This window comes from Sylvia atricapilla, chromosome 22, assembly GCF_009819655.1.
Source record: "Sylvia atricapilla isolate bSylAtr1 chromosome 22, bSylAtr1.pri, whole genome shotgun sequence".
Taxonomy (NCBI): Eukaryota; Metazoa; Chordata; class Aves; order Passeriformes; family Sylviidae; genus Sylvia; species Sylvia atricapilla.
Window position 1 is genome coordinate 2,035,254 of NC_089161.1, and position 25,772 is coordinate 2,061,025.

Here is a 25,772-nt window from a genome sequence, read left to right on the forward strand (position 1 = left end):
TTCAGGTACCAGATTTAGGGTGCCCAGAGAAGCTGTGTCTGCCCCTGGATCCCTGGAAGTGTCCAAGGCCAGGTTGGACATGGTTTGGAGCAAGCTGGGATAGTGAGAGGTGTTCCTGCCCATGGCAGGGGGTGGAACTGGGTGAGCTTTGAGTTCCCTTCCAAGGCAGGCCATTCTATGGTTCTGTGATTTTAGCTCTAAATTGGTAATTAACTGGGTTTCCTTTCTGTTCTATTCCTTGTATTACCTTGACAAAGTCAAGGACCAGTGCAGCTGGATCCACAGCAAAGCAGATCCCAGTTCCCTCACTTGGCACTAGGCCCCAATGACGTGCCAGAGAAAGCCAGCTATTCAAAGATTCACAGGGATTCAGTTATTAAAACACTGAGACATCATCCGCACCAAAATACACCCTGAGCTGTACACAGAGACAGATGCATTCTCAGTTTTATTTAGTTGAAAACGTTCCTTAATTGTAAGCAATATTTCTGTAATTGTTATCGTTGCTATGAGAGTAAGGTCTGGGTTTTGATCCCAGGCACACAAGCACATGCTGCTAATCTGAGCATTTATTTCTACTGGCACACACAGTATGGAGTATAAATTACTCACAGTGACCAGTTCATTGTCCCACATTTATGTTATAGGTCCTCAGTCTTGAGAAATACACGGACATTCTTAGCTCTATAAATGGTGGAATCTTGATTTTATGGCATCTATTCATATTACATAAAACAAATTACATACAGACATTTGCAGGATTAAAGCTACAAGATGTAGGCTAAAAATATGCAGTGATTAACTGTATAGCTCTCTCTGCAGATCTGGAATAGTTATAACTGTGTTAACTCTGAACCTGCCAGTTCCCACACTCCTCAAGTCGGGATGAAAAAGATCCAAGCATGGATTTTCCCCTCAAGAAAACACTCAGAAGAACACCTGGAAATATCAGTGATTGCCAATTTCTTGTGATTTTTTTTTTTATTCAGGGTCTATTTTCAGTCCCAGTTTACAACTGTTTGAATTATTTTCGTAACAACAACATCAACAAGGGTCATGGTTTTGTGCCAGGAGTATAATGTGTTTTAAGGGAAAGCCAACGTAGGTTTTTTTCTCTCTCATGTAGACAGAAGAAGGCAGAAGATATCTGCAGTTCCTCTGAAGGAAATTATGACTCCCCAGCCAAATTCTTATCTCCCAATCTACAACTTACGTCTATCAACTTAAAGCCAGTGAATCTTTAAGATCTAAGCTCCAGGAAATGTATAAAAAAGGCTTTGGTTGATGCAGCTCTTCCAGATTTTGTGGGCTCTGGACCCCAGTGATCCATCTTGGAGAAACTGGGAAACAGAGTGAGCAGATCCAAATTAAACCCCGGCTGTTTTGCTCCCACGAGGTTAAATTCAGAGGCATTTCTGTGAAGTTCCTGCAGTACCACCTCAGGATCAGCTGGAAAGGCAGCAGAGCTGGCCACTTCACTCTGCTATATGGCTGCATACTGTGCTTCCACAGGCAGTTGGCATTTCCCTTCCGAACGTTTCCAAGGTGACAGGAGCTCATATATGGAGCTTTCTGGCGTTTAGGCAGGAAGACATGCCAATAATGGAATCTGCATTTTGGCAGGGTGGTTCATATCAATTACATAACACGGCTTGTCTGCCCCTGTTGTTTGATAGGGATCGATGTTGGCCCGTAAACAATGGCAAACATTGATTTGTCGGACTGTAAATAATGGCAAACATTGATGAACATCTTCCCAATGACTCATCCGTACAGATGTATGGACAAAAAAAAAAAATGAGAGGGGCATTTGTTATCAGAGCACTTCATGGAGGAATGGCCTGGGATGGCACCAGCTGGGAGTGCAGCCCTGAGAGCAGCACATCTGGGGTAAAACTATCATCCTGCTCCTGGAACTGGCTCTGGCTTGGGGGCAAAGTGGGGAATTTCATCCCAAATCTGTTGCATAAAGAAAAGAAAAGGAGGGTAAAGTGTCTGGTTGCAGTGTGCTTCATGATCATAAAAAAAATTATGCAGACTGAAGGAGGAACTAGATGTTCTACAGAACATTTAGAAACAGATAAAAAACTATATTCTGAGCACTTAAGGTGAAAGGGAAATTAATATTGTGGTTATCTAGATACTGATTAAATACAGACACGGTTGTGTTGGGGCTGGGGGACGTTTATACAAGTACAATACAATCTCTGAAATGAGCTAAATATTCCCTTCATGCAATTGCTACTGATATTCCCAAATCTCATTTACAAAAATAGGCATATGTGTGTAATTTATATATCTAGAGACATTTGGTGATGTTGCCACAACAGTCTTTCACGAGCTGCTTAGGTGGAATCATGGGAGGGTGAGACTCATTATCCCTGTGGTACATTTTTTTTTGCCTCTAAAAATTATATGTGACAATATGACATCTTTATTTTGCTGGCAGTAAAACCACCTGTTCTATTTAGAAAATGATCTATTAAGAATATCAGGTAATGGAGTGCAACTGTTAAATAAATTGAAATAACGTTCTTTTGATACAGTCTCAAAATCCTGACTAATAAATGAATAAAATCTTCCTTTTTGGCCCAAATCACTGAGTATGCTTCTCCTCAATCCCATCAAATTACACCATCCAATAAATGATTGTTGGGTAGCAGCTACAGAAGTATGGATGACTGTGATCAGGGAAAATTCATACCTGTTACCAGTTCCAGAAGAAAAATACTTGACAGATACTGAAATGTGGATTTCTAGCTTCAGTTTAGTAAAATATACTTCAAAGTTGTGACCTTTATTACTGCCTGAGAGGATAAATACTTCAAGAATTAGTGATTGTTGATATAGCAGTAATAACAACTAATGATTTAATAAATAATAATGATTAAATGTCACTGTAAAATTGTCCAGATGTGGGTGGAGCCCATTAGCATTTGACCTGGCATGGAGAAATTCTCCAGAAACACAGATTTAAGGAGCACTGTGTGGATTTCACAGATCCATGACAGCTTTAGCACAGCAAAGAAGAAGGTTTGCCCCAAGCTGTGTAACTCTGACCTGACATCCTGGTCCTGCTGGTGCTGCAGTGGTCCCACACTGTCCCCAGGGATCCTGCTGAGCCCCACGTGCAAGGTCAGAGCATGGGATGGGCATTTCCGTGAAAGCTGGTGCCTGCAGCCACAGGGATTGAGGAGCAGCAGCAGTTTGTTAGAGTGCAAAAAAGGCTTAGGAAACACTGAGTATCATGGGCCATCTTTTTAAGACTATTCGACAGTTCCCAGCCCGTAGCTAAAGCTAAAGGAAAGCTTTAATTACTTCCAAGAGGATTAGATGAGAAAGATTTGGAGAGCTTATTTATTTTGTTTTGTTTTGATGTTTTAATGGCAATTTTAATAGTTTCTTAATCTATGTCTTAGCAATTTTAATCTGTCATTGACTGTAATGAGTTTGGGATATTTAGCTAGAACTGTAGGAAATTAAATGTATTGTTGACCTTTATTATTTTATCTCCTCTCTTCCCTTTGGCAATAGGAGTTATTTATTTTGAATGGGTTTTGCTTATATATGTATATATATGTGTACTAGTCTATTTAAAATGTATTTTGTACATAAATCCAAGGTTAAATGATCAAACATTTGTCCTCCCTCTTTATAATATGAGGATACAATCAAGGCCATTGTAGATAAAATGCAATTTTTTTTATCTGAGAGAACTTCTACACGTCTTTTAGGATTGCCATTGTATTTTTTACTTGTGTCAATGGTCACTTTGTAGCAAGGTATGTCTTTTCAGAACACGTGTTACCGTGGTGTGCTTGTATCAACACACAAATACACACATCACACGCTTCCATGTGTCATCCACACATAAATCCACTCAGACACAATCCAAGTGTACAAAGGGCCTCCGTGGATTTTTTTGGCTATTTAAAAAGATATATGCTAAAGACACAAAAAACTGTTCTTTTTCACTAGTAAATTAAGTGACAATTGTCCAGCCAGAGGAGAAAAACACCAAAGAATTCTCAACACAGGTACATAGCCTCAGCTTCAAGAGTAGGAGAAATGGGAAAAAATCTCAACTGAAAATATCCCCAAAGGTGTGAATGTGTTCTGTTATACGGAGAGAAAAAAAACATTCTGTTCTGTGTCTCACCAGGTAAATTTCAATTTTTTTTTTTTTTTTTTTAGTTTACCTCCTTGAAAAAAAAAACAAAAAAACAACCATGCAATAAGCCAACTCCTTTAGTTAAAATATGTGCCTTTTCCTTCTTTTTGGATGTTAGCTGCAGGATTGCCATTGAAATGGGCAGAGGGAGGAAAAGATCAGGAAGAAAATCATCCCTAACATCATTCTCACAGGTTTATGTCGTGCTTGTATTTGTTGTATTACATTTGTATGTGTATTGTGTACATCTGTTCTCCTGGATCTCACGGAGCTGTTATTCCCCTCACCCACCACCCCTCAGTAGCCATTTAAAATGTTGGTACTAAATAACAATACAGAACTAAGAAGACAAAAAGATGAATCCAACATTTTACCCCAGGTGCCTCCTTTCATTAGCTTAAGGTACCTGCAACAATCATTTTTGGTTTATGATATAATTTCTTGAAAATGTCTCCTTCACACTGTTTCCTTTGTGGGTTGGTTTTAAAATTGTCATTCGAGATTGAACAGCACCAAAAAGCCGAGGAGGCGGAGGAGGAGAGAAGGAAAGAGCGAATATGGAGGAGAAAACCGAGTTTGACCTGCAAGTCAGGATGAGCCCGAGGTCCCGAGGAGCCCCGTGGCCGGGTCCCCCTGGCCCCGTGCCGGGAGCCGCGGTGCCGGGAGCCGGCGGAGATCCCGGGAGTTCGCCAGGCACGAGAGGTGGAAGCTGGACTGTGGCAGCCCGAGCAGCCCGGGATGGAGCAGTGAACCGCTCCGAGCGTTTCTCTGTAGAGAAGCCCCCGAGGAGCCCGAGAGCGGCGAGGCAGAAGTTTGTGTTGCGGGCTCTGCCCCTCTCGGCGGTACCGCCGGGCCGGGACGGCGCGCAGGCAGCGCAGAGGCGGCATTTCCCCGGGCACGGTCCCCGGCTCCATCTCCGGTGCGCTCGGAGCGATGCTGGAAGCCGGGCTGCAGCTGCGGGATTTGCCGGGAGCTCGGGGGGGCGGCGGGGGGCGGCGGCGGCGGCGGTGCCTGCGGTTCACATGCCCCGTGCGGAGCGGGCACAGCGGCTCCGCGCCCCCGAGCGCCCCGGCACCGGCCGCCCCTGCCCTCGGCTCGGGCTGCGGCTGCTCCTGCTCCTCCCCGGCACGATGCGCGCAGGACATTAGCGGCTCCGGAGCACTTTGAGTTGCTCCCACCCCGCTCCGTGGGATTAATCTATCCTTTTGGAGGTTATTTTCGGCAAGCAGCCTCGCAGGCGGGCAGAGCGGCCGGAGGAAGAGCCCGCGGCAGGGGAGGGATGCGGGAGCAGGGCAGCGGAGCCGGGCGGGACTGAGCCACCCGCAGAGGAGAGGAGGAGAGGGAAGGAGAAGAGAGGAGAGGAGAGCTGCCCTGCTCCCTGCTCCCGTGCCGGGCTGCCTGCATGGCTCCCGGGCACTGTGGAGATTGTGGGGGCTGCTGCTGCTGAGCAACCATCCATCGCTTTAAACTCAGCCTCAACTTAGCGCAGCAGGCAAGAATGGCAAAGCCACTGGAGCTTTGGAGCTGCCAGGAGAGCCGAGGAACCTGGGTTTTGGTCGCTGCTGTCTAATAAATGGGAGTAAAATGGAATTTCTTACCTGGGTTTTTCCTGCCTTGATTCTACTGTGCACCCAACAGCACAGGTGTATCAGGTAAGAAAACATCTTATCATTCTTTCTTAGACTGGCCTCGGGCAGCCGTTCTCTCGGTGTAGCTGGAGTGAGTGATGCCAGCTCTGGCTGGGGCTCCCACTTTTGCCCAGGGATGCTTTCTGCACTTACGGGCCACGACTGCTTTGAGTGAGTGTTCAGGAGAAAAAGGGCCCTTGACTGAAGAGTTTCCTTAATGTGCCTCATGTGTTTCAGTTTTTTCTTTCTTCGTTCCCTAGCTGGGAATGCACTTCTGCCAGTTGAGCAGCAGTTTCTTGGCTTAGTCAAGGGCTGTGTTTTTAACAGGATGCTCCTGGAAGCCTTTTCCCGAGGGCACTTACTCTAAATTGGGGGCAATCACTTTTTTGTAAGGCACTGCAATATCCCAGCTCAGCTTCGGCCCCTCCAGCAGCTCTGTAGGGGCCTGCTTGAACATGAAACTCTTCCATAAACCCCAGCACAAGCAGTGGGGTACAAACTGAATAGCTTTGCTTAGGGCCTCTGTAGGTACCATTAAAACCCCAAAATACAGCCAACCCTTTCTAATGTGTTCATTAAGTCTCCTGAACTTGGGTTAGCAGGAAGAGACTGTCAGAGATCTTAGGGGAAAAAAATATTTGGAGAACACAAACCTTTTCTTAAAATATTAAATTTTAAAGACAGATATATATTTGCAGCTCTCAGTCACATTCCCACCAAAGGTGTTAGCTAGGCAACCAGCGACGGTCTCGGTATATTCTTATTCTCTCCAGATCTGGAGGCTGGATGTGGAGAAAGCTTGCCATGATTACGCAATGAAAATAGAGGGGGGAGTAAAAAAGAACTTGGTGCATGTAAAAACATGCCTACACCCCCCAGAGCAGGGGTGGCTGTGGCATTAAAGGGTCTTACATCTTCTGCCTCATAGACATGCTTAATAGCTTCAGAGGAGTGGAAGAGGCAAAGTGGGAACTGTAGTAAAACATAACACTGTTGTTACAGGTTTTGGAATTAATCAGGGAGATCTGATTTTTTTTTTCACTGAGAGGGAAAAGAATCTTGCTCAGAGAAAGTATAAAGTCAACTGCTCTTAGTCAGGATTGACAGAATTATTTATCCTGTGACCTTGAATCTGTTATCCAGGGTCAGATCCTGACATCCTCAGACTCTGAAGAAATCCAGTGTTACAGTGAAGGCAGAGGAAAACTGCTTATTACCTAAGGGCACCCAGATCTTGTCCATCATTTCAATGATCCTGTTTCTCCCTCTGCAACTGGGCTACCACTGAAGCTGTGGGTTGAAAAGTGATGCTTGAGTACATAAGGCCAAAAAAAGAGGATTTTAAGGAAGATTCAGTCTTCTCAGCCTTTGTCTCCAAGGTCTGCTCCTAGGCACAGCAACTGCCAGGATATGTGTTTGTTGGGTACATTATTTATTAATAATTCCCTAACTGACTTTCTTTCTCCAGTTACACAATAGAGATGAATTGTTTGGTAGGAATACATCTACTCATGGTAGACTCAGCCAAGGCAAATTCTAACTTCTGAAATTCCAACTGTTCAGGTTGTAGTTTTTCAAATATTCCAAAGTGTGAGACATTCCATGGTCAAGGAAAGCTGCTCTATTTGGACTCAGGATTTAGGGTGGCTATGGCAGGGCACTGTTTGGTCTTGTAAAAAGGGAGTAGCCTTGTTTGCATGTATACTTTGGATCAGTTAAACAGAACTAAAGTGAAATTTTATCCTTGCATTACTAAAAATATTTTTGGTGCGAGATGCTTTTATGAATAGCAGCATATTAATGGACAAAACTGCCAATGGCTTCATTTTAAAGCTCTAATTTTGCTTTCTAAATGCAGTGTGATTCAAAATTTTCGTGATAGAGGCCATCCAAGACCCCTAAATTCTCTGCTCCTGAGTTCTGTGCACTATATTGAAAAAAATATTCCAAAAAGGAAGAACATTTTTGTGATTTCAAAATTCACTAGTAAGACAAAAGACATAAAAGACTTCCCAAAAGCAAAACTGCCAGTGAAAATAATATTATGGTTTGGCAGAGGAGGGAAGTGGGGGATAAATGCAGGCTGCTTCCTCAGAGCATTTCTCAATACCCTTCCAGGGTGCTTTAGCTGGGTGTGAAGAATTTCTCTGTCATGTGTGTTATATGACTGAAGTGAATGAGCCAAATTCAACCTAAGTCAGCACATTTTTGTCGGGCAAACATTTTTAAAAAATAGTGGTCTTTGGTCTGCTCAAGACAGGGATTAGTGGCAAGGAATTTGGCATTTAAATGATTGGCAGGTCTTTGGGAAGAAGACTATGGCTTCCACTGTTTTGTCGGGGTTTGAGATGCTGTGGATGCTGCAATAATAAATGTGCCACAGCGAATGAGATCATCTGCAGAAAGACACTTGAGGAAATATTTCTTCATTTGCATGGGGAAGGAGCACTTCTGAAAGGAGTTTTGGGGTATGTGTCTGTACTTTGTAATTCCACACTGGAAGAGATTTTCATTCTCTAATTAAAATAGGTGTATATTTTATAGTTAAGTTTCTACTCTGTTAAATGACTTTTATACTCTTGCATTTAATTGTCATTCTACTGTGTGTCTCCCTAAGCCTTTTACTTCTATTCGTGGAAACAGAGCAGCTTTAACACGTGAATGTATGCAAAGAGTGGTCCATTTTCTGTAGCTTAAAACTGCCAGAGAGGCTTTGATGTTCTAAAGGTTGCCATGAATTAAGCCTAATGCTTTTTCAATTACATTTCAAAATACAAAACATATTTACAGTGAGCTTCCCTTAGAGTCAGGAATGGCAGATGGGAAGGATATATATACTGCTCTGGATAATCCTGGAGTTTGGCAGAGGTCAGATTATTCACTGACCTTGCAGGATATTCCTTGCCTTTTCCCAAGGAAAAGTTTTCTTCAGAGGTGATGACATCAGGATATCTGTCCCAAAGGCTTATCAAAATGAAATGTACTGACCCCAGTCCCCCAGACAAACTGGTTTTTCCATCTACCAGGTTAAAAGATTCATATAACAATGATGTTACAATCCCCAAGAGAATCAGGTTTGGCGATCTAAAGAAGAAACAAAAGATGCAAAAGTGATTTTCTACATCTTACTGCTCTATGATTTTTTCAGAATATCAGTGCACCCTCCTGACAAGTGTGGCCTCAAATCAGTGTCCCACTGGCCACTGACTTAAAGATTCTGAGCTTTTTTGCACTGATCCCGGAGATTTTGGCACTGGTGGGCAAAAATAAAATTGCTAATACTATCCCTTGCTCAGCTGCTGTCGTGCTCTCATTTACATGGAACTTACAGATTGCCTCTTTGGTGTGATTTAAATACCAGATATTTTTCTAGTAATATTGATAAACTTCTAGCAAGTGTTTACAAGCAGTGCTCTGGAAGAGAGCAAAGACAGGCTAATGCCTCACTTGTCTGACAGGCCCGTTAAAGATGTGCTGTTCAAGTTGATTGATGTTTCTCCCCCAGATCACTCCACATTAGCAGGATGCCTTGGTCCTGCAGCAGCTGGGAGGGAGATGTCAGCTTGGATAGGAAGGATTTGGGGACATGTGTACTCTTTATTCTAGAACTGTTAGTACTTAGCTCTGAAAGAGACGTTTCTTTGCTCTGTCATGTGACATTCATTGCTTGGAGTTGCTTTCTCTAACCCGTGTTAGACTTAGGGAAGAAGGAATTCCATAGGTTTGTGCAGTTTATCAATGGGGATTTCCCTTCCTTTTGTCTATGCAGGAGAACTCGCTATTGCTTTCATGGTTCAGACAGCAGTAATCTATTTTCAATGAGCTCAGCTGAAGTTCTTCCAGTGCTCCAGATATGGACAGATACAAATATATTCTCAAAAATAACTGCTTGAAATGAGATGTGTACAAAGTCAGAGCGTGGATCATCTTCTTCAGCTTTAGATTTGGGAATGATTTCCAGAGGGATAGAAGCCCCCAGGACTGTTGCCATTCAAGCAGTGAGGCCCTCCACACTGTCCTGGTGCAAACTGAAGAAGCTTTCCAGGAGCTCTTTTACCCCTTGGATTTGACAAATCAATACCTTGATTTTACAAAGTCCTTCTTCTTACTGAAACAAGCTTTACAGCAGCTTACATTGGGAAGTGAAGTTGCTGAATCAACTAATAATAGTTGCCTTTCTTTTCATCCTCACTGCTTACACTATGAAAAGTTAATCCCTTCCAATGCATCTTTTCTATGCTGGTCTTCCTTTTTCAGGTACAATAATGAATAACATTTTAGGCCATATATAATCCCAACTGCTTATCAAGGATGAAGGAAATTCTTCCACCATCCTTCTTATAACTTTAAAGCACTGGATGTGATGTGCAGAAGTCCAGAGGAATGGCTCAAAGGAGTTATCACCACATGGTAAATCGAGCCATAAAATTATTTCAGCTGTAATATTTTAATAACCCCCCTGGTATTAAATGCACATAGCTCCACTAACTCCAGCACATTTGTTACACTGATGATCTGACCCTAAGGCTTTTTTTAATAATAGAAACAAGATTTATTTTAATTGTGTCATGGATATTTAAGTAAAACTCCCTCTAGATTGTAATCTGCTTAAAACACATGGCAGGCTATAGCCCTCAGTCTTTAACCCCACTCTCATCATTTTAACTTCCTTGGAGCTCCACGGCTTTCCTTAATGCCATTAAAATAGAATCCTGACACAGGAGAACAGCAGCACTCCAAGTGCTTTGTCAAAACATGATCAGGCACATGAGATACATCACTCCAGGGCTGTCACCTTCTGACTGGAATTCTGTTTTCAAAACACTTTGCTGAACTTTGTTGCTGTTTTAGCAACAGAAGCTAAAAAAGCATCACCTCCTTCTATTGAGACGGCAAAGAGATTTAAAGCAGATATATTCAAGTCTATAGTAGTTATATACTCTAAATAGGAAAAGACATAGAGCACCATTCCTTACATATAAAAGGATCTCTGACATTTTACTGATTAGAAACACCTTTCCATGTCTGTGGCTGAGACTTGTGAGTTACAAATAAAAATGTTTTTAAATAAACTTATTATAAAGCCATAATTTCATTTAAGTAAATAATGATGGTTGGATGATTGAAAGACCAGCAGTCTGATAGAAAGAAGTGTTGATATAGTTGATGAGACCCAATAAAGAAAGAAAAACCCTCTGTCGACATCTGTTATAAATCTTCAAAGCCCTTGTCTAAATCAATTATGTTATTCCAATTTATGTAGCTGAAAACACGTCTTGGAGTGTTCCAAGATCCTTCCTCAGGAGAGATAGAAGGATCTGAGAAATAACCGGGATAGTAATTGGAGATCAACATACAACAGTGTGCTCGTGGCAAGGAAACCTTATAAATGCAGTTTAACAACATTTTTCTGGGAACTAATGAAGTGGCCAGAGCAGTCTCCCTGTGCTGGGAGGTCACAGGAGCTTTGACAGCTCTGCTAATGCAAGTCTTCAGTGTCTCTGCTGCTCAAAACTTACATTTACACGTTGTAATCCAAGAATTCCTTCCTTACATAATTGAGTCCAAACAAGAATTTTAAGACCAGGGCAATCAAAGGCTTTTCTTTTTTTCTTCTCTTCTGTGAGAAGACTTGGTTGTTGTAGGATACTCTGTTCCTGTATCCTGTATAGCTGGCAATAACTGCTCGTGCTGAGCTGAATGCCCAGGCTGGCATATTTTGGAGAGAAAAACCATGTGCTTTATGTGGGTCAATGTCACATGAACACTCTAAGAAAGTTATGTAAGTACCAAGGCAGAATGTGTTTGTGGTGTATTACTCTGCAGCCTTCCACGGATATTTAACCATTTCTCTTCTGTTACAAGTCTTAGGTACCTCTCAAAGGCCACATTTATAGCTAGGCTCAGTGGAAGATGCTAAAGCAGTGCTCAGGCAGCTTTGATCCAGTACTTGCATTCAGTCACAGCTCTTCTCAAGCCACTGGCAATTCTTCTCTTTGGTGGTGGCAGATGTTGTCCCAGCCCCTCATTTATCTCCTCCTGCCCTGTCAGTCACAGTGCAGTGAGAGGAAAGACGTGAGCAGGCACAGATCTTCAACTGGAGCCTGCCAGGTTTAACAGATAATGAAGACAACACAACCTTGCCTTTGTTTGTAAGAGATGGTGGAATATCCACATCACTGCTTGTGCCAGGGCTGAAGGGCTGGCAGCTGCCAGGGGCTGGCAAATGGCAAGCAGACCCTGGGCTAAAGTCTTCGAGGAGCATCACTGGCCTGGCAAGAAGAGGCAGCTGAGAGAGGGAACCAGATTGCTGGAGGGGCTGTGCCATGAGCACAAACCCCACAGAAACACATCTTCTCCCAACCAAAACCTGCTGCCTGCTCTCCAAATTCCAGATGTGCAGTTTTTCCTGTTTTCCCATCACATTTGACAATGCACCAGCCTTATTGATCTCAGCTGTTCCATAGTAAGAAGCTGTCACAGCTGCATTTCAGTGTTCACAGATGCATTTTAGGCAGTGTACGAAGTATCTTTGTTTCCCTTATGCTTTTCCTAAGTTTCTAAATCTGTTTCTCCTACTTTATTTAGAGAGAAAGAAACTTTTTAAAGTATGTGCTTTTCCTTAAAGATGCCACCGTCTAGCCTGAAATTTGGGTTGATTTAAACAAAAATATCTGAAATGGTTTTCCTACCTGTAAAAATCTCCAGTACAGCTGATTCTACTGTACGTGGTCTCTGGTGTAAAATATGTCAATAACCTCCATTTTCTCTCCTTCCTCTGTTTGTAAACATGGGAAATTTTAAGATACTTATTCTCTTTACCCAGAGCTATGAGTGACATTGGAGATTACATAGGTTCCAACATTGAAATCTCCTGGTTGCCCAACCTGGATGATTTGATGAAAGGATACGCACGAAATTTCAGGCCTGGGATTGGAGGTGAGACTTGGACAATAAATAATGTCTTTTGATTCTTACAATCCTTCCGATGTTTATGTGAAATTCATACTTTAAATGATTAAAAAGTTGTGAGTATCTTTTACTTGGATGCTAGAAAAAATAACAATCAACATTTTGCTTGATTTTGACAAGAGACAGACTGTTCAACAGCAACACAGGCTTGTGATGCAGTTCTTAAATGGTTGACATCTAAGTTGAAGGAATTTTGTATTTCATTAAATGGTGATAATTTCTGCATCTGTTTGAAGTCATGCGATCTGAAACTAGATAATGTGATTTCCAGAAAGGATTCTATAATTTTCAGTAGTTGTGATTTTATCTTGTGTCCCTTATCACTGAAGTGAGGTGTGCTGTTGGAAATTGAGGGCACAATCGGTAAAAGATTTAAAACTCTTGCTTTAAGAGTGTACTTCATAATGGAAAACGCTTCAGTGAACTCACTCTGTATGAAAGAATTAACAGTCTGGGGTCACTGATGTTTTTATGGGTATGATGATGATGATATAAATCACCCCTTCAAATGTTTTTTTTCTCAGGTCCTCCCGTTAATGTTGCTCTGGCAATCGAAGTAGCCAGCATTGACCACATCTCAGAAGTGAACATGGTACAGTATCAGATTTTTTAGTTTTGCTTTAAAAAAAGCAAAAGTTCAAAACCAGAAGTTGTGTTTGTTGAGCTATATAAACTGATTTTTTTCATCAAGACCTATGCAACTCTTGCAGTGTGTTATGTATAACACATTGATTGATATTGAATCACTTTTTGTATCTTGTGCTTATCCATAGTAGGAGCATATGACCGAAATTCAAATACTTGGGCAGCTCCCTGGTTGACTAAGCATAAAATATGTATTTGCACTGAAAGCAAATAGTATATTTCTAGGCTGAGACATTGATTTTTTGGCTAAGCTCCAATACATTATCATTGTCAGCATCACTTCTTAATTAAGATTTCTCTTGTCACAGGAATACACCATGACAGTATTTCTGCACCAGAGCTGGCGAGACGATCGTCTGTCTTACAACCACACCAACGAAACTCTGGGCTTGGACAGCAGGTTTGTGGACAAGCTCTGGTTGCCAGACACTTTCATAGTCAATGCCAAGTCTGCCTGGTTCCATGATGTGACTGTGGAAAACAAACTTATCAGGCTCCAGCCAGATGGAGTCATTTTATACAGCATCAGGTGAGTGACAAACAGTACAAGTGTACTCTGTTGTGTGTTTACTTTTTGAACATCCTATAATCATTCAGCATTCTGAGGAGGATTTCCTAAAATTATTAGTTAAAAATTGAAGAAAAGCTCCTATCCTCTGTCCTTTTCTTTATAAAGAGAAGCCAGGAAGGTCTCTGTGGCAGCACTAACACATTTTGCACTGCACAGTCACTGATCATGTCCAGCATGCCCTCAGTGGGACAGAAGCCCCTCATGGCTTTGGTTACCAGGCAAGGAGGTGCTGAATACAGAGCAAAGATTCTGTTCTCTCACTATTTTCCAAGGGAACTGTGAGCCTGATTTAGGCTCAGCTTCCCCATCTTTCACACAGACAAAGTAGCATTTCTCACTTTGGAAAAAGGCTGTGGTTGAACTCAGTAACTATATTGACAGTTAATTGTGTAATGTTCTGAAAAATAATGAATGTGCACCTTTGAAACTGTAAGTCCAAAGTCCCCCTTAAGGTATTGGTAGTGATCTTGGGGACAGTGGAAGGGAGGAGATTGAACCAGAAAATTCCTTTTTATCATCATCAGTAGCTGCAGAATCCTCTGATGTTAGACGAGTCATTTGACCTTTTTTCAATTCCCTCTGCCTCTGGGTTTCCCACAGACTCTGGCAGCAGCCAGCAGGACTTTGAAAACAGTTTTCTTTGTTAGTATTAAGGTTTCAGAGTTTTCCACTCAGTCTTTTGAGTTCTGAGGAAAAGGCTCTGTCTGAATGTAACTAACTGGTGTTCATGTTGCTCCAAACAGGATTACCTCAACAGTGGCCTGTGACATGGACCTTTCCAAGTATCCAATGGATGAGCAGGAATGCATGTTGGATTTGGAGAGCTGTAAGGGCTGAGTACCTCTGTGTTCTGTGTAAAGCCTGCATACATGGTACTGAGATAGCTGGATTTTTGGCTGGGGTGATTCTGCTTCAGTCAATGGAATTGAAGAGGTGCCTTGGGGTTTAGAGTGAACAGAAATCTCTTCATTCCCTGTGTTGGGCATTAGACTGTGGAATTTTTCAATATCAGTTCAACCCTGGCCCAACCCAAATCTCTAGGATGTGATTTTGGGATGTAGAACAAGGTACAGTCCTGCTGACAAATTTCTGGAACTTGGTGCTTCATGTGAAACCTTGTGCAGTTGTGACAGTCAGTGGCATTATTGAGGTTTGTATCAAACCCAGTGAGAACAAGTAGAAAAGCCCAAAGGCAAAATGTGATGTGCTATTTTTAATTTATGAGAAAATAGGAAAAAGAAAGAATTCCCTGCTTTTAATGAATGCCATTGTGACTAACCTTCACATAGCTCTTTAACTTGCCTTGGCATTCATGTATCTGTTACACAGAAATCCATCAGAATACTGCATGGATGGGCTTAATTCCTTTGTGTTCGCAAAGGAGGGTGAAGAATGGATTTATATTTTATCCAAGTTGTATTTAATCTATGATCAGCCTGTAATTCCCATGAGCATCAATACTTGTGAATGAAAATCACCACTGACACAAGCAGGGACCACCCAGTCAGGGAAAATGAGTCTGGTTTTTAGATCAAGGAGTCTACAGGTCCTGAGGGTTCCAGAGATCTGGGAATAGCAGATCCTGAGCAGATCCCTTGGCCTGTTGATGCAAGTTTCTCATTTTCTTTTTTGTCACTGACTTTGTTTTCTAGGCTGTTAACCACAATACCATTTTATCCTGTCAAAAATAGCAATCTACAGTTTTACTTACATAATCACCAAATGCAGAGGCAGCAGACAGTACCCCAGCAATTCATTCTCTCTCCCAGTAGGTTCTGCTGGGAGTTTTGGAGGGGGTTGAAGGTTTTAATTGAATTTGAGTGTTTTCATTTCAGTGGAACAAACAGAAATAAAATCTCTTTAAACAAATGGATGCTTTAGTAGTAAGTTGTCAATGAACAGCCAAACTAGGAAAGACTGATTTCCTGTGGATTTGCATATTACATAAATCCTCTCATTCATATCCCCTCTTTCTGCCACGGCCCTGGTGCCCTGCACCTCTCCAAAGCACAGAGAATTATCCAGACTGAATCTCAGCATGTTTGCAACGTGTCTGGTGGAAATCAGCATAGCAAAGGAATTAGAGAACTACTATGAATTGTCTAAGCTCTGAATTTCTCCCTTGAACTTTGTGTTTATTCAGCTTTCTTTTGGCAGATGGCTACTCTTCAGAGGACATTGTCTACCACTGGTCAGAAAACCAGGAGGAGATCCATGGGCTGGATAAACTGCAGCTTGCTCAATTCACAATTACAAATTACCAGTTCACAACAGAAATTATGAACTTCAAATCTGGTAACCGAATCTTTCTTCAATTCAGGGACAGTATCTGAGTTTTTCCCACAGAGAGAAACCTCCTCTATCTATAATAGAAAATTCTTCTTGTTAAGTAACTAATTTAAGAACCTGTCAGGTTTCTGAGAAGAGTTTCCTTCATCTTCCACTTGTAAGAAGTGCCATTCTTTGCTGAGCCTCCAGGTAGCCACTGTAGCATGTTCTGTCCTTTGGCTCTCTCTGCTCGACAAAATACTGTGTGGAGTAGCCAGACAGCACTTGATAAAAAGCACTTGAGGTATAGCTCACATTTTCTTGACCTAATTTGCGACTTCAGATCAAGAAAAATTTCCATTAGCCCTGATGTTATGAAGCTTATGACGTACAGTCAGATCAGTCTAATTCTACCCTGTAGAAGTCAGTGGTGTGTATGTCTATCACTGGGCTTATTGCAATGTTTGTACAAGATTGGAGTCATTTCTTTCCTGCTGATTTTTCATCCTCTTTCATGTATTCAGATTCTCATTTATGCTGCACATCTCCTCTAAGCTCTTTTTTGAGTTTGAAATTAACTTGGCCTTTTAAAAAATCTAAATTTAGTATCTGGAGGACTTTCTACAGCAGATGATAAGACAGTACACATTTTGAAGCAATACTGTTATTTGAGAAGACTCATGATTTTATTTTCAGATCTGGCATTGATATGACCTGAGACAAATCATTTGACCTATTCTTAGCTGATGAAAGCTGCAGTACCTCGTGCAGGGTTTATGAGGCATCAATCAAACAACATTCAAAGAAGCTTTTTGTGACCCTTGTCCAGAAGATTTTAAAGAATGTAGCTCCGTGTCATTATAGGAAATGTCATTTTTAATATCAATTTAACTGTAATTCACGCAGCTGGAATCTCTTGTTCTGCTCTCTTTTCCAGCAGGGCAGTTTCCCAGGCTCAGTCTCCACTTCCACCTTCGGCGAAATCGAGGAGTTTACATCATCCAGTCTTATGTCCCTTCCATCCTACTGGTGGCCATGTCGTGGGTGTCCTTCTGGATCAGCCAGTCAGCTGTGCCTGCCAGGGTGTCACTAGGTAAAACAGATGGCTTGGGGACTCACGGGGAAGGGAGTGCTCCAGGGGGTGATTGTGCTCTCTGATAATCCTCATTAAGGTGCATTTATGATCACTGTGTTTACATTTGCAGAAGGGAGGGTTCTTGGAAAGATTTCCCTCCTGGTTTAATTTCTGTCATGTTATCAGAGCAGCTGCCTCAGTAAGGAACAGCAAATAACCACCTAGGGAGGGCTAAAAGCAGTAATGACTGTGAAAGAAATGAAAGAATTGATTTGAAGGAACTGGGACAGTGACAAAAAAAGTGTTCTGGAGCTTGTGGATCTGTTTGTCTGACTAAGGGTTGCCAGTCCACATGTAAAAGTGTTTGAGGGTTAATTCATTGGGTTTATTTCTCCTGATCTAGGATAAAACCAAGGATAACTTGTTCAAAACTCCCTTACTCATACAAATGCAGTTTCTTACAAGTCGCCCTGTTTTAAAAATCAGAAGCCAAAGTATAAAGGGGCTTTTACTGTGAAAACACCCCTCAGCCTCATATCAATAAATGTATTTATGCATATTAGTGCACGTATTTCTCTCTCACACTACCTTGCAGGTATCACCACTGTTCTTACAATGACCACGCTGATGGTCAGTGCCCGATCCTCCCTCCCACGAGCCTCTGCCATCAAGGCACTGGACGTTTACTTCTGGATCTGCTACGTGTTTGTCTTTGCTGCGTTGGTGGAGTACGCCTTTGCACATTTCAATGCTGACTACATGAAAAAGCAGAAGAACAAGATAAAGGCGAGGAGGCAGAGTGCAGAGGTCAGTAAGCGTGATACTGGGAATGACTTTGCCAAAGCAATCACCCTGCTTCGTGACCTTTTCCTGCAAATTCTTCCTGAGAAGAAAGGCTTTGGAAATGTTCTTGATGGTGCCTGAGTAATTCAGAGCATGTAAAGCCATAAGCAGAATTTTATGTGGTAGCACAGTCTTCCATCAGTTCTGCCAAAGCAGGGGCTAAATCCTTCCCACATTTGGACCCCATGGGTGTTTCACCAGGCTGGTGCCATGGATAACTCAGATGAACGACACTGTCCTTGCCCTATAAATTGCCATTATTCTCCTCTTTCCTTTGCAGATCAACGTGAAGAATGCCATTGTTCTGTTTTCCCTCTCCATAGCTGGTGTGAACCAGGAACTGGCCATTTCCAACAGGCAGCACCGAATTCCCAGAAGCCTGCCTGGATCATATGGCACAATAGAAATAGAAACTGGAGAGACAAAACAGCAGCAGGGAATGAAACTGGACAAAAAGACTGGCCTGAAGTCTCTCTTTAAGCCCATTGATGCTGACACCATTGACATTTACGCCAGAGCCGTGTTCCCAGCAGCCTTTGCAGCAGTCAATGTTATATACTGGGTTGCATACACAATGTAAAGACAACGAAAAAAGGAAAAATCTTCCCAAGACCTACAAACTGAACAATACCCACGGGCTAAAAAGCCCTCACTGAAACTGAATTGAGGCACCTCTTCTCAAAATAGTTTCCAACGAGCTCAAGACACTTCCAAAGTCAAGAAGGCCCTTCTACAAATTCCTACTTAAAGCAGTAATTTATTGCTGACCTGATTTGATACAGTAAGACTGCACTCTGTCAAACAATTCCAGCTCTTTCTTTCCTGTAATACCATGAGATAACTTTTCATATGTACATATTTGTAGCAAAAGTTTAAATCTTAAATGACCATGGTTTTCCTCCTCTTCAAGGGTTGATCAGTAATGAAGATTTGGCTTTTCACACTCAGATAATTTCCTTTTTATTTGTAAGGAAAGAGCTCATTCCTCACTTCTGCACAGGTGGTTTTCTGCATCTGTGGGCTGGTCTAGGTTTAACAGTAGTGCAAAAGTTGGAGTTTTTAATCAGAAAAATCTCATGAACAAAGTAAAAGGGAATTGAGGGGAGTGGAGGTTTTTCCTTAAAATATTATTTGTCTTGGATAAAGTATTGAAAAATTTCAATGCTCTTAGTCACAGCATGAAATAAAATATACTACGTAAAATTCTACTGAATTGTTAATAATGACTGTATTACATTTCAGATCTAAGCTAATGAAAGTTTAAACACCTAAAGACAGAAATGTTTATTAGTTTAATAGGTCCCAAAATAGATAAAAGTGATTTAGAATCACAGGGAAAACTCAGGCTTTCTGTGTTGGATTGGGAAATTTTTGAAAGGTGCTTGATAATGAGGGAAGTCGGACTCCATTTGCAGGAAGAACTTCAGAATTTGTTCTGTTAATTCTCACTGAGAATCTACCATGTGTGCCTCTGAAAATATCCTTTTTGAATCTGTCTCTAAATAGCTGAGGGAAGTAAAAAGCATTTCATAACTGTCTTTAAGTTACTCTGTTGCTTTGGATATTTTTGCTGTTTTTATTCAGAGGCCAACCTAATCTCTTAGGCCTCTTCACTTCCATTTTTCAACAGTGAAATTTATGGGTCCTCATACAGACTGCTTAATTCAGGACTAGATCTCTCACCCAACTCATGCAAAATAACACTTTGTTCTGTAAATAATCTCAGTGAGCTCAGCAAGGGAACACAGTACTCACAACAAACTAGTTTCACAATTATTCCCTAAAAGCTCCACAGTGAATATATTGGAATATGGATTAAAACAATTGAAATATTATTAGTGTAGGAAGCCAATGTAAGACACGACAAAAGGGAAATTTATTTTGAGGTTACTGATGCCTTGAAAGTGAGAGGTTGTTTTAAAAATAGAGACTGACACAAAAGAAAAGGTGAAAGGAGAGAGAGGAAAAGAAGGAAGGAAAGCAAGAGGCTGAAAGCTGCAATGGAGAGGAGCATGGAGAGAGACTAAACCTGAAGCTCCAGGTGAGAGAAGAGCTTTGCTGGTATTTAAGATGGAGCTCCAGAACATGTGGCTGACAATTAATAGTTGCAATAAGGGTGAAAGGAGGATTTGATTCTGGCGGAGCATGTGCAACTTCCTCCTGCCTTAACTCAGCTGTGATTTATGGTTTGATTTCATATGACCAGCACTGAAAGATAAAACATTTTAGCACTGATTAAGCACTGATTTATGACTTAGAATAAGATTTGTTCTGTATGAGTGAAGTAAGAGAATGCTTTGAAGGAAAAATAATGACCTCGAACTGTACTGCATTAGAAAATATGCTCCACTGTGGGTCTTAGGTTCACCTCAGTCTTTAGTTTCTGTTTTCATGGAAAAGCTATCAGCCAACAGAGGGCTGGAAAACCCCAGTAACATAAAGCTGTGATTGTTCCACAAAATCCTCACCAACCTGACCTGGACTGACACTTGGATTCTGCTCCCACATCTCACCACTGACCTGCTGGAGAACCTCAGTCAAGACCTTCCACTGCATAGTCTGAAAAATTGCTATAATGATTTCTTTGCTATGTCTTTGAGTTTTACAGAAGAAAAGGCCTTCAGGAGAGGCAGAATCTCTTCTCCTCCAGCTAGGTAAGTGTGTCCAACTGCTACTTTCATGGTACTATTTACCATAATTTCTGAGGCTCACATACTGAATTAAGGCAAAGTATCACTCAAATTTCACCTTATTCAGAAAGCTAATGAAAATCTGCATCTCCTTCAATATATCCAGGTAATCAAGCTTCTTTTGTTTTCCTTCTGCTTCTCCTCTTTCTAATTTATTTTTCTTATGGTTTGTTCCTGATGTTGATGGAATGTTACATTTCAGAAATACACTATTTTTTTTCCTGAGTGTGTTTTTGGTTATAATCACTTTCTCTCCAAGGAAACTCAACCTCTTCTGCCTTCTTCTGAATCAATCCTACTGCTCTATATAATAATTTAATGAAGAGTGGAATAAAAGCAGCAGAAGCATGACTTTACAATGCCTTTTCCTTACTAAGTTGTTGCTGTTTCCATAATCCATCACCAGAAAAATACTACATGTTTTAGAAAGACCACAGTGCTGCCGCCTTCTCTGTTACACTTGCAAAAATCAGAAATAATCTGTAGTTTAAAATCAGATTAACTTCTGCTGGGAAAGCAGAATCCAGCCTTTTTGTATCCCACTGTTTTCTCCAGCTATTAGTCTATTATGTAGCCTGTCAATATCAGTAGCTTCTGCTAAGAGTGAAATTATTGACTAAATCCAGCTGAAGGAATATTCACAGCAAGTTCCTGAGGAGTGCAAACCATAAGAAAATAATCCACAATTTTGGAATTAAAATTATTAAAGAGCAGAGAGGGAAACACTGCCCTAGTCCCTCTAGCGTGCAGTGGCTGGTGATTGAGAGTAATCAGCAAGAAGGTGGCTGCAGATATTATAAAGGCAATGTCTAATCTAATTACTTCAGCAGTAATAGTTTGTAATTGTGCACCTGACATAACTCCTTACACTGCAGCCAACTGACTGATCACATGGGGTTATTGGACAAAATTAGTTGCTCCTCCATCTGGGAGACAGTCACAGGCTGCGTGTCCTGCTGACTGCTCCAGAAGATTTATTCAGTGAATTTTTTTCTCTGGTTTGACTGCAGAACTTGAAGGTGCAGAGCTCAGTGTGACTGATCAAAGTAAAAGGTGGCAGCAATCTCCTCAAAAAACCCCAAAGCCAGAATGCCAGACTACCTACAGTGATGTAGACAGAAGCATAAATAAAAGGCAAAAAATATCTCAGAAGGTTGCAGGGAGTCAGAAAAGTGCCCTGTGAGCACACAGATGGCAACGTGTCCATCCCAGGAACAAGGAGATCTGAGGGGAGAACAGGAGTTTCAGCTGCTGTTGCTGCACTTGCATGAGTAACACAAGACAAAACACCTCCATCAACAAGAGGGAGGTTTTCTTACATTGGTTCCCAGAGCCAGAAACAGAAAATTCGGATGCAATTCAAAGTTTCAGGGAGACATTTCAGTACAGGAGCATGGTGAATTCATTGGAGTTTTGCATAAATTTGAATCTTCTCTACTTCTCTGTGTGCTTCATTTTTTTAATCTGAAATTATCGTATTTAAAAATCCCCAGACATTACTACTTTAGACCTATTAACATCTAAAGACAATTCCCTATTCAACTCCAATTTCATGATGCCCTTAATAAAGTGAAATAAGACAGATTTGATGTCAGTTGAATGCTGACTTTGGATGGGTTGTACGAGTGCCATAAAAAAAAGTATGTGACAGATGAGAAGGCACTTTTTCTGTGCTGCACCTGAAAGCATTTGTGTTCCTTTCAGCAATTTATAGTACTGCTCTATGGACTGGCGTGTCTGTGAGAAAAAGAGTGGGATATGTGTTAATGTAATCATTCTAAATGTGAAGTGTTAATAAAATGTAGATATACAGAAATTGGAGCTTCTATAAACGGACAAAATAGGCATTCCAACTATTGAACTGGAAGATAAAATGCATTAGAAGGAAAATCAGAATGACCCTAGAGATTTCAGCCCATAATGACATCCTGCCTTTTCAGTGCCCAAGGGTCTGCAAAACTCTCCTTTGGCCTTGACAACAGAAGAGGAAGTGCCATTGTGTGTTCATGAGAGCTTTCTGGGGGGCACTTATGCACGCTGCTGTACTGATGTGAAAAAATAGCTATTGCTGCCTCACGAGGCTGAAAAGAATCAGAAAGCACAAGATGAAAGATGAAAAAGAGCAAGATACTGCATTTGTTAGAAAGTAATGCTGGCATTAATAGACACAGCACTATGAAGAGGTTAAAAACCAGCAATGTCTGTCCTGTTTCTGGGTAAAAATGAAAGCATTTATCCCAGTTAAAGCAAAAGCTCTCCCATCAGTTTCTAACTGGTTTGCTAATCCAATAGATAATGTAGCGAAACCAATTTAGCTCAATGAGGCTTCTGCTGTTGGGACAACAAAACACTTAATACGATTGCTCTGATTTTAAATACTCCCAGTCATTACCCTGGAAAAGCACTTCTGGTTAGGAAAAAAACAGCACCCTGCATGTCTGTCTCTGAAACAGAACAGATAACAAAAAGCTTATTGGAAGTTTCTGAGAATATTTTTGGTTAAGAAAAAAAATCTGAAGCAACTCCCTCCTGCCCTGTTTATTACAGCAGCTTAAACCACTTGCCATGGTTGAAAGCCTGGTTGATATTAAAATAACATTGTGTGCAAGGCATGTTACAAACACAGCTGATTCTTCCTAATGAAAACTGAATAAAACTTTGGCAATGAATGTGTGGTTTTGGATGGATTTGGTAGATAGATGAGCAAGGCACTGTGTCTTAAATAGAAATAATTTGAGGATCTAAGCCCCTCATTACATAATGCATCAGGGATCTGCTCTCTCCTTATGCCAGCTTTGTGCCACAGCTATTTCTTTTACTAAGTCCTGCACAGTAAAAACAAATCTGAGAAGACAGTCAAGCCCAGACTGTCAGAAAATATAGCACGAACAGAACTAATCAGATGTTATTGGGAGTTCACTGTTCCATGAAAAGATTGGTCCAAAAAAAGAAATCCAAAAATCCTGCATTTCTGAGACACTGGAAACCTCTGGAAACTTATCTCTTTCTTTAACTCTTACAATACCTCTATTTCACTTGATCCTCTGTTCTCTTTCCATTTTTTTTTTCTGTTTGGAAAGTGGAAAAGAAGAGGAAATTTTCTTTTTTTCTGGCACAAGAATATATTAAGCAAAACTAATATAATCTCATTGCCCAGGCATGAAAAACAGAGAGACTGAAAGTCTTAATTGACAAACTTTTGTACCTTCCAATGATTATTACATAAAAGGCAAGAAACTGAACCCTGTGATAATTAAGCAGCACACTCCCCCACAAAAACACTCCCCCACAAACACACTCTTTCTCCCTGTTTCACTCTCACTACTAACCCCATACATGCAATCGAGAGAAAAAGATGGTTTAAGTCATGCCTTAAATTCTCCACACTCTTAAAGAAACTCTCCTTCCTAATTTTGGCACAAGCATCTTTAACATAGTCACTGGGTGATGTAAGTTACTGGTGAATCCAGGTTGCGTTAATTGTTTATTGGGTAATTAATCTCAATGAGAGCAGCACAAATACCACGAAACTCAGTTTTCATTTATGGGGTTACCAGGTGGAGTAGGGAGAACACTTTTTTTCCCCCACAGTAATAAATAATTGGCCAGCTTTGGCCAATTGGAACAGGCAGAGCTGGAAGTAGCAAAACAATATATAGGCCATTGAGCTATTCCAGTATTACAATTACTACAGCCTTAAGATTAAATAAAGACTGAGTGATGAAATACAGAGTAATCTGTAAAACATCTGGTATGATGCTCCATGCAGGCTGTTCTTCCTTTATCGCTGCATTTCTTCCATCTTTAAACAAATACAAAATAACTATTTCTGTACATCTTTACCTACAGTTTTTATAGATGTGTTTAAGATTATCCTACCCTCATCCTTGTGGGTAAAACTTTCACATATACAAGCTTGTATGTGCATACATATAAAGGATAGGAGGTTCTGCATTTTATCAATTACAGTGCACATAGTATTATAAAATCAAACAGGTTGTTTAAATACCCTGAAAAAGAAAATGCAGAAGCACAAAGGTTTGGGTTTAATTGTTTTTAAAGATGTGTAGTTTGGGCTACTCCTAGAATTCTTTCTCCTCCTGGCTAATGAGGTGTCAACAAGAGAGTCAGCTTCTGGTTGCTTCTGTCTTATATAAGACAGACAAGTAAGGGAGGTGTTGGCTTAAAATAGTCTTGAAACATTATTCATTTTGTCTATTTTAACACAGGCTGGAAAAACACTAATATTCAAGCCAGCATAAAATCTACAAAAAAAAAATTGCCATGGTGATTTCTGATATTATGTAGAATATCTGCTTTACTCCAGTTTATGTTCAAATATATTATTGCTTTGCCTTATTATTTTTATCCAAACTTTGTGGCATCTGGCCCAAATTCATTCCCACTGCACCCAAGGATTCCACTGCCAGTTATTTCAATGGAAACAATGTCGAGTCTCTTCCTTGGCAAAAGAAGAGAGTAAGTAGGCTGGAGAGCAGCCTGCACATGCTGCTGGTTTGATCTGCTAAAGAGACATTCTATGGGGAGGCATTTTTATTCTCAAGTGATACAGAACTGGTTACTCACACTTCACATGCGTTTGGAGATGTGAGCTGTCTCCCTCAATTTCTTTGTTGTTTCGTTCACAGTGTGAAAGCATCCTTCTAATCCCTACTAAATCTTTTAAAACCTTGGAAACTTGAGAAGTCCTAATATAGCAGAAGGTTTTGAGTCATGAATTCAAGTACTAACAGGATACCTGTCTTCTACCGAGGTGAAATTAGTACTGATTGCCCTTTTTTTGGCAACAATTGTCTTGAAGAAGTAGCTGCCATAATGATGTTTTCATTGGAGCGTTTGGGAGGGAGGAGTTTTTTTGGTCAGCCTTGTCAGAAACAGACAAGTGCCT

The 25,772-nt window shown here is 41.0% G+C and overlaps 1 protein-coding gene across 2 annotated transcripts; it reads left to right on the forward strand.

Annotated features, from left to right (window-relative positions):
- Positions 1-5,253: 5,253 nt before the first annotated feature.
- Positions 5,254-23,524, forward strand: GABRD (gamma-aminobutyric acid type A receptor subunit delta). 2 transcript variants are annotated; one of them, XM_066334161.1, is made up of 9 exons: positions 5,254-5,823; positions 12,626-12,738; positions 13,296-13,363; positions 13,725-13,945; positions 14,731-14,813; positions 16,145-16,282; positions 17,193-17,348; positions 17,926-18,137; positions 18,454-23,524. In XM_066334161.1, the coding sequence occupies exons 1-9, from the start codon at positions 5,756-5,758 to the stop codon at positions 18,751-18,753; spliced, it is 1,359 nt and encodes a 452-aa protein (XP_066190258.1). In that variant the 5' UTR covers positions 5,254-5,755; the 3' UTR covers positions 18,754-23,524. The 2 variants fall into 2 exon arrangements, with proteins under 2 accessions (XP_066190258.1, XP_066190259.1); XM_066334162.1 differs by having other exon boundaries at positions 17,196-17,348.
- The last annotated feature ends 2,248 nt before the right edge of the window (positions 23,525-25,772 follow it).

Coding starts and splice junctions, on each gene's coding strand:
- GABRD (XM_066334161.1), top strand. CDS start 5,756: ATGGAATTTCTTACCTGGGTTTTTCCTGCCTTGATTCTACTGTGCACC. Junction 5,824..12,625: donor CAACAGCACAGGTGTATCAG/GTAAGAAAACAT, acceptor CTCTTTACCCAG/AGCTATGAGTGACATTGGAG. Junction 18,138..18,453: donor CGAGGAGGCAGAGTGCAGAG/GTCAGTAAGCGT, acceptor TTTCCTTTGCAG/ATCAACGTGAAGAATGCCAT.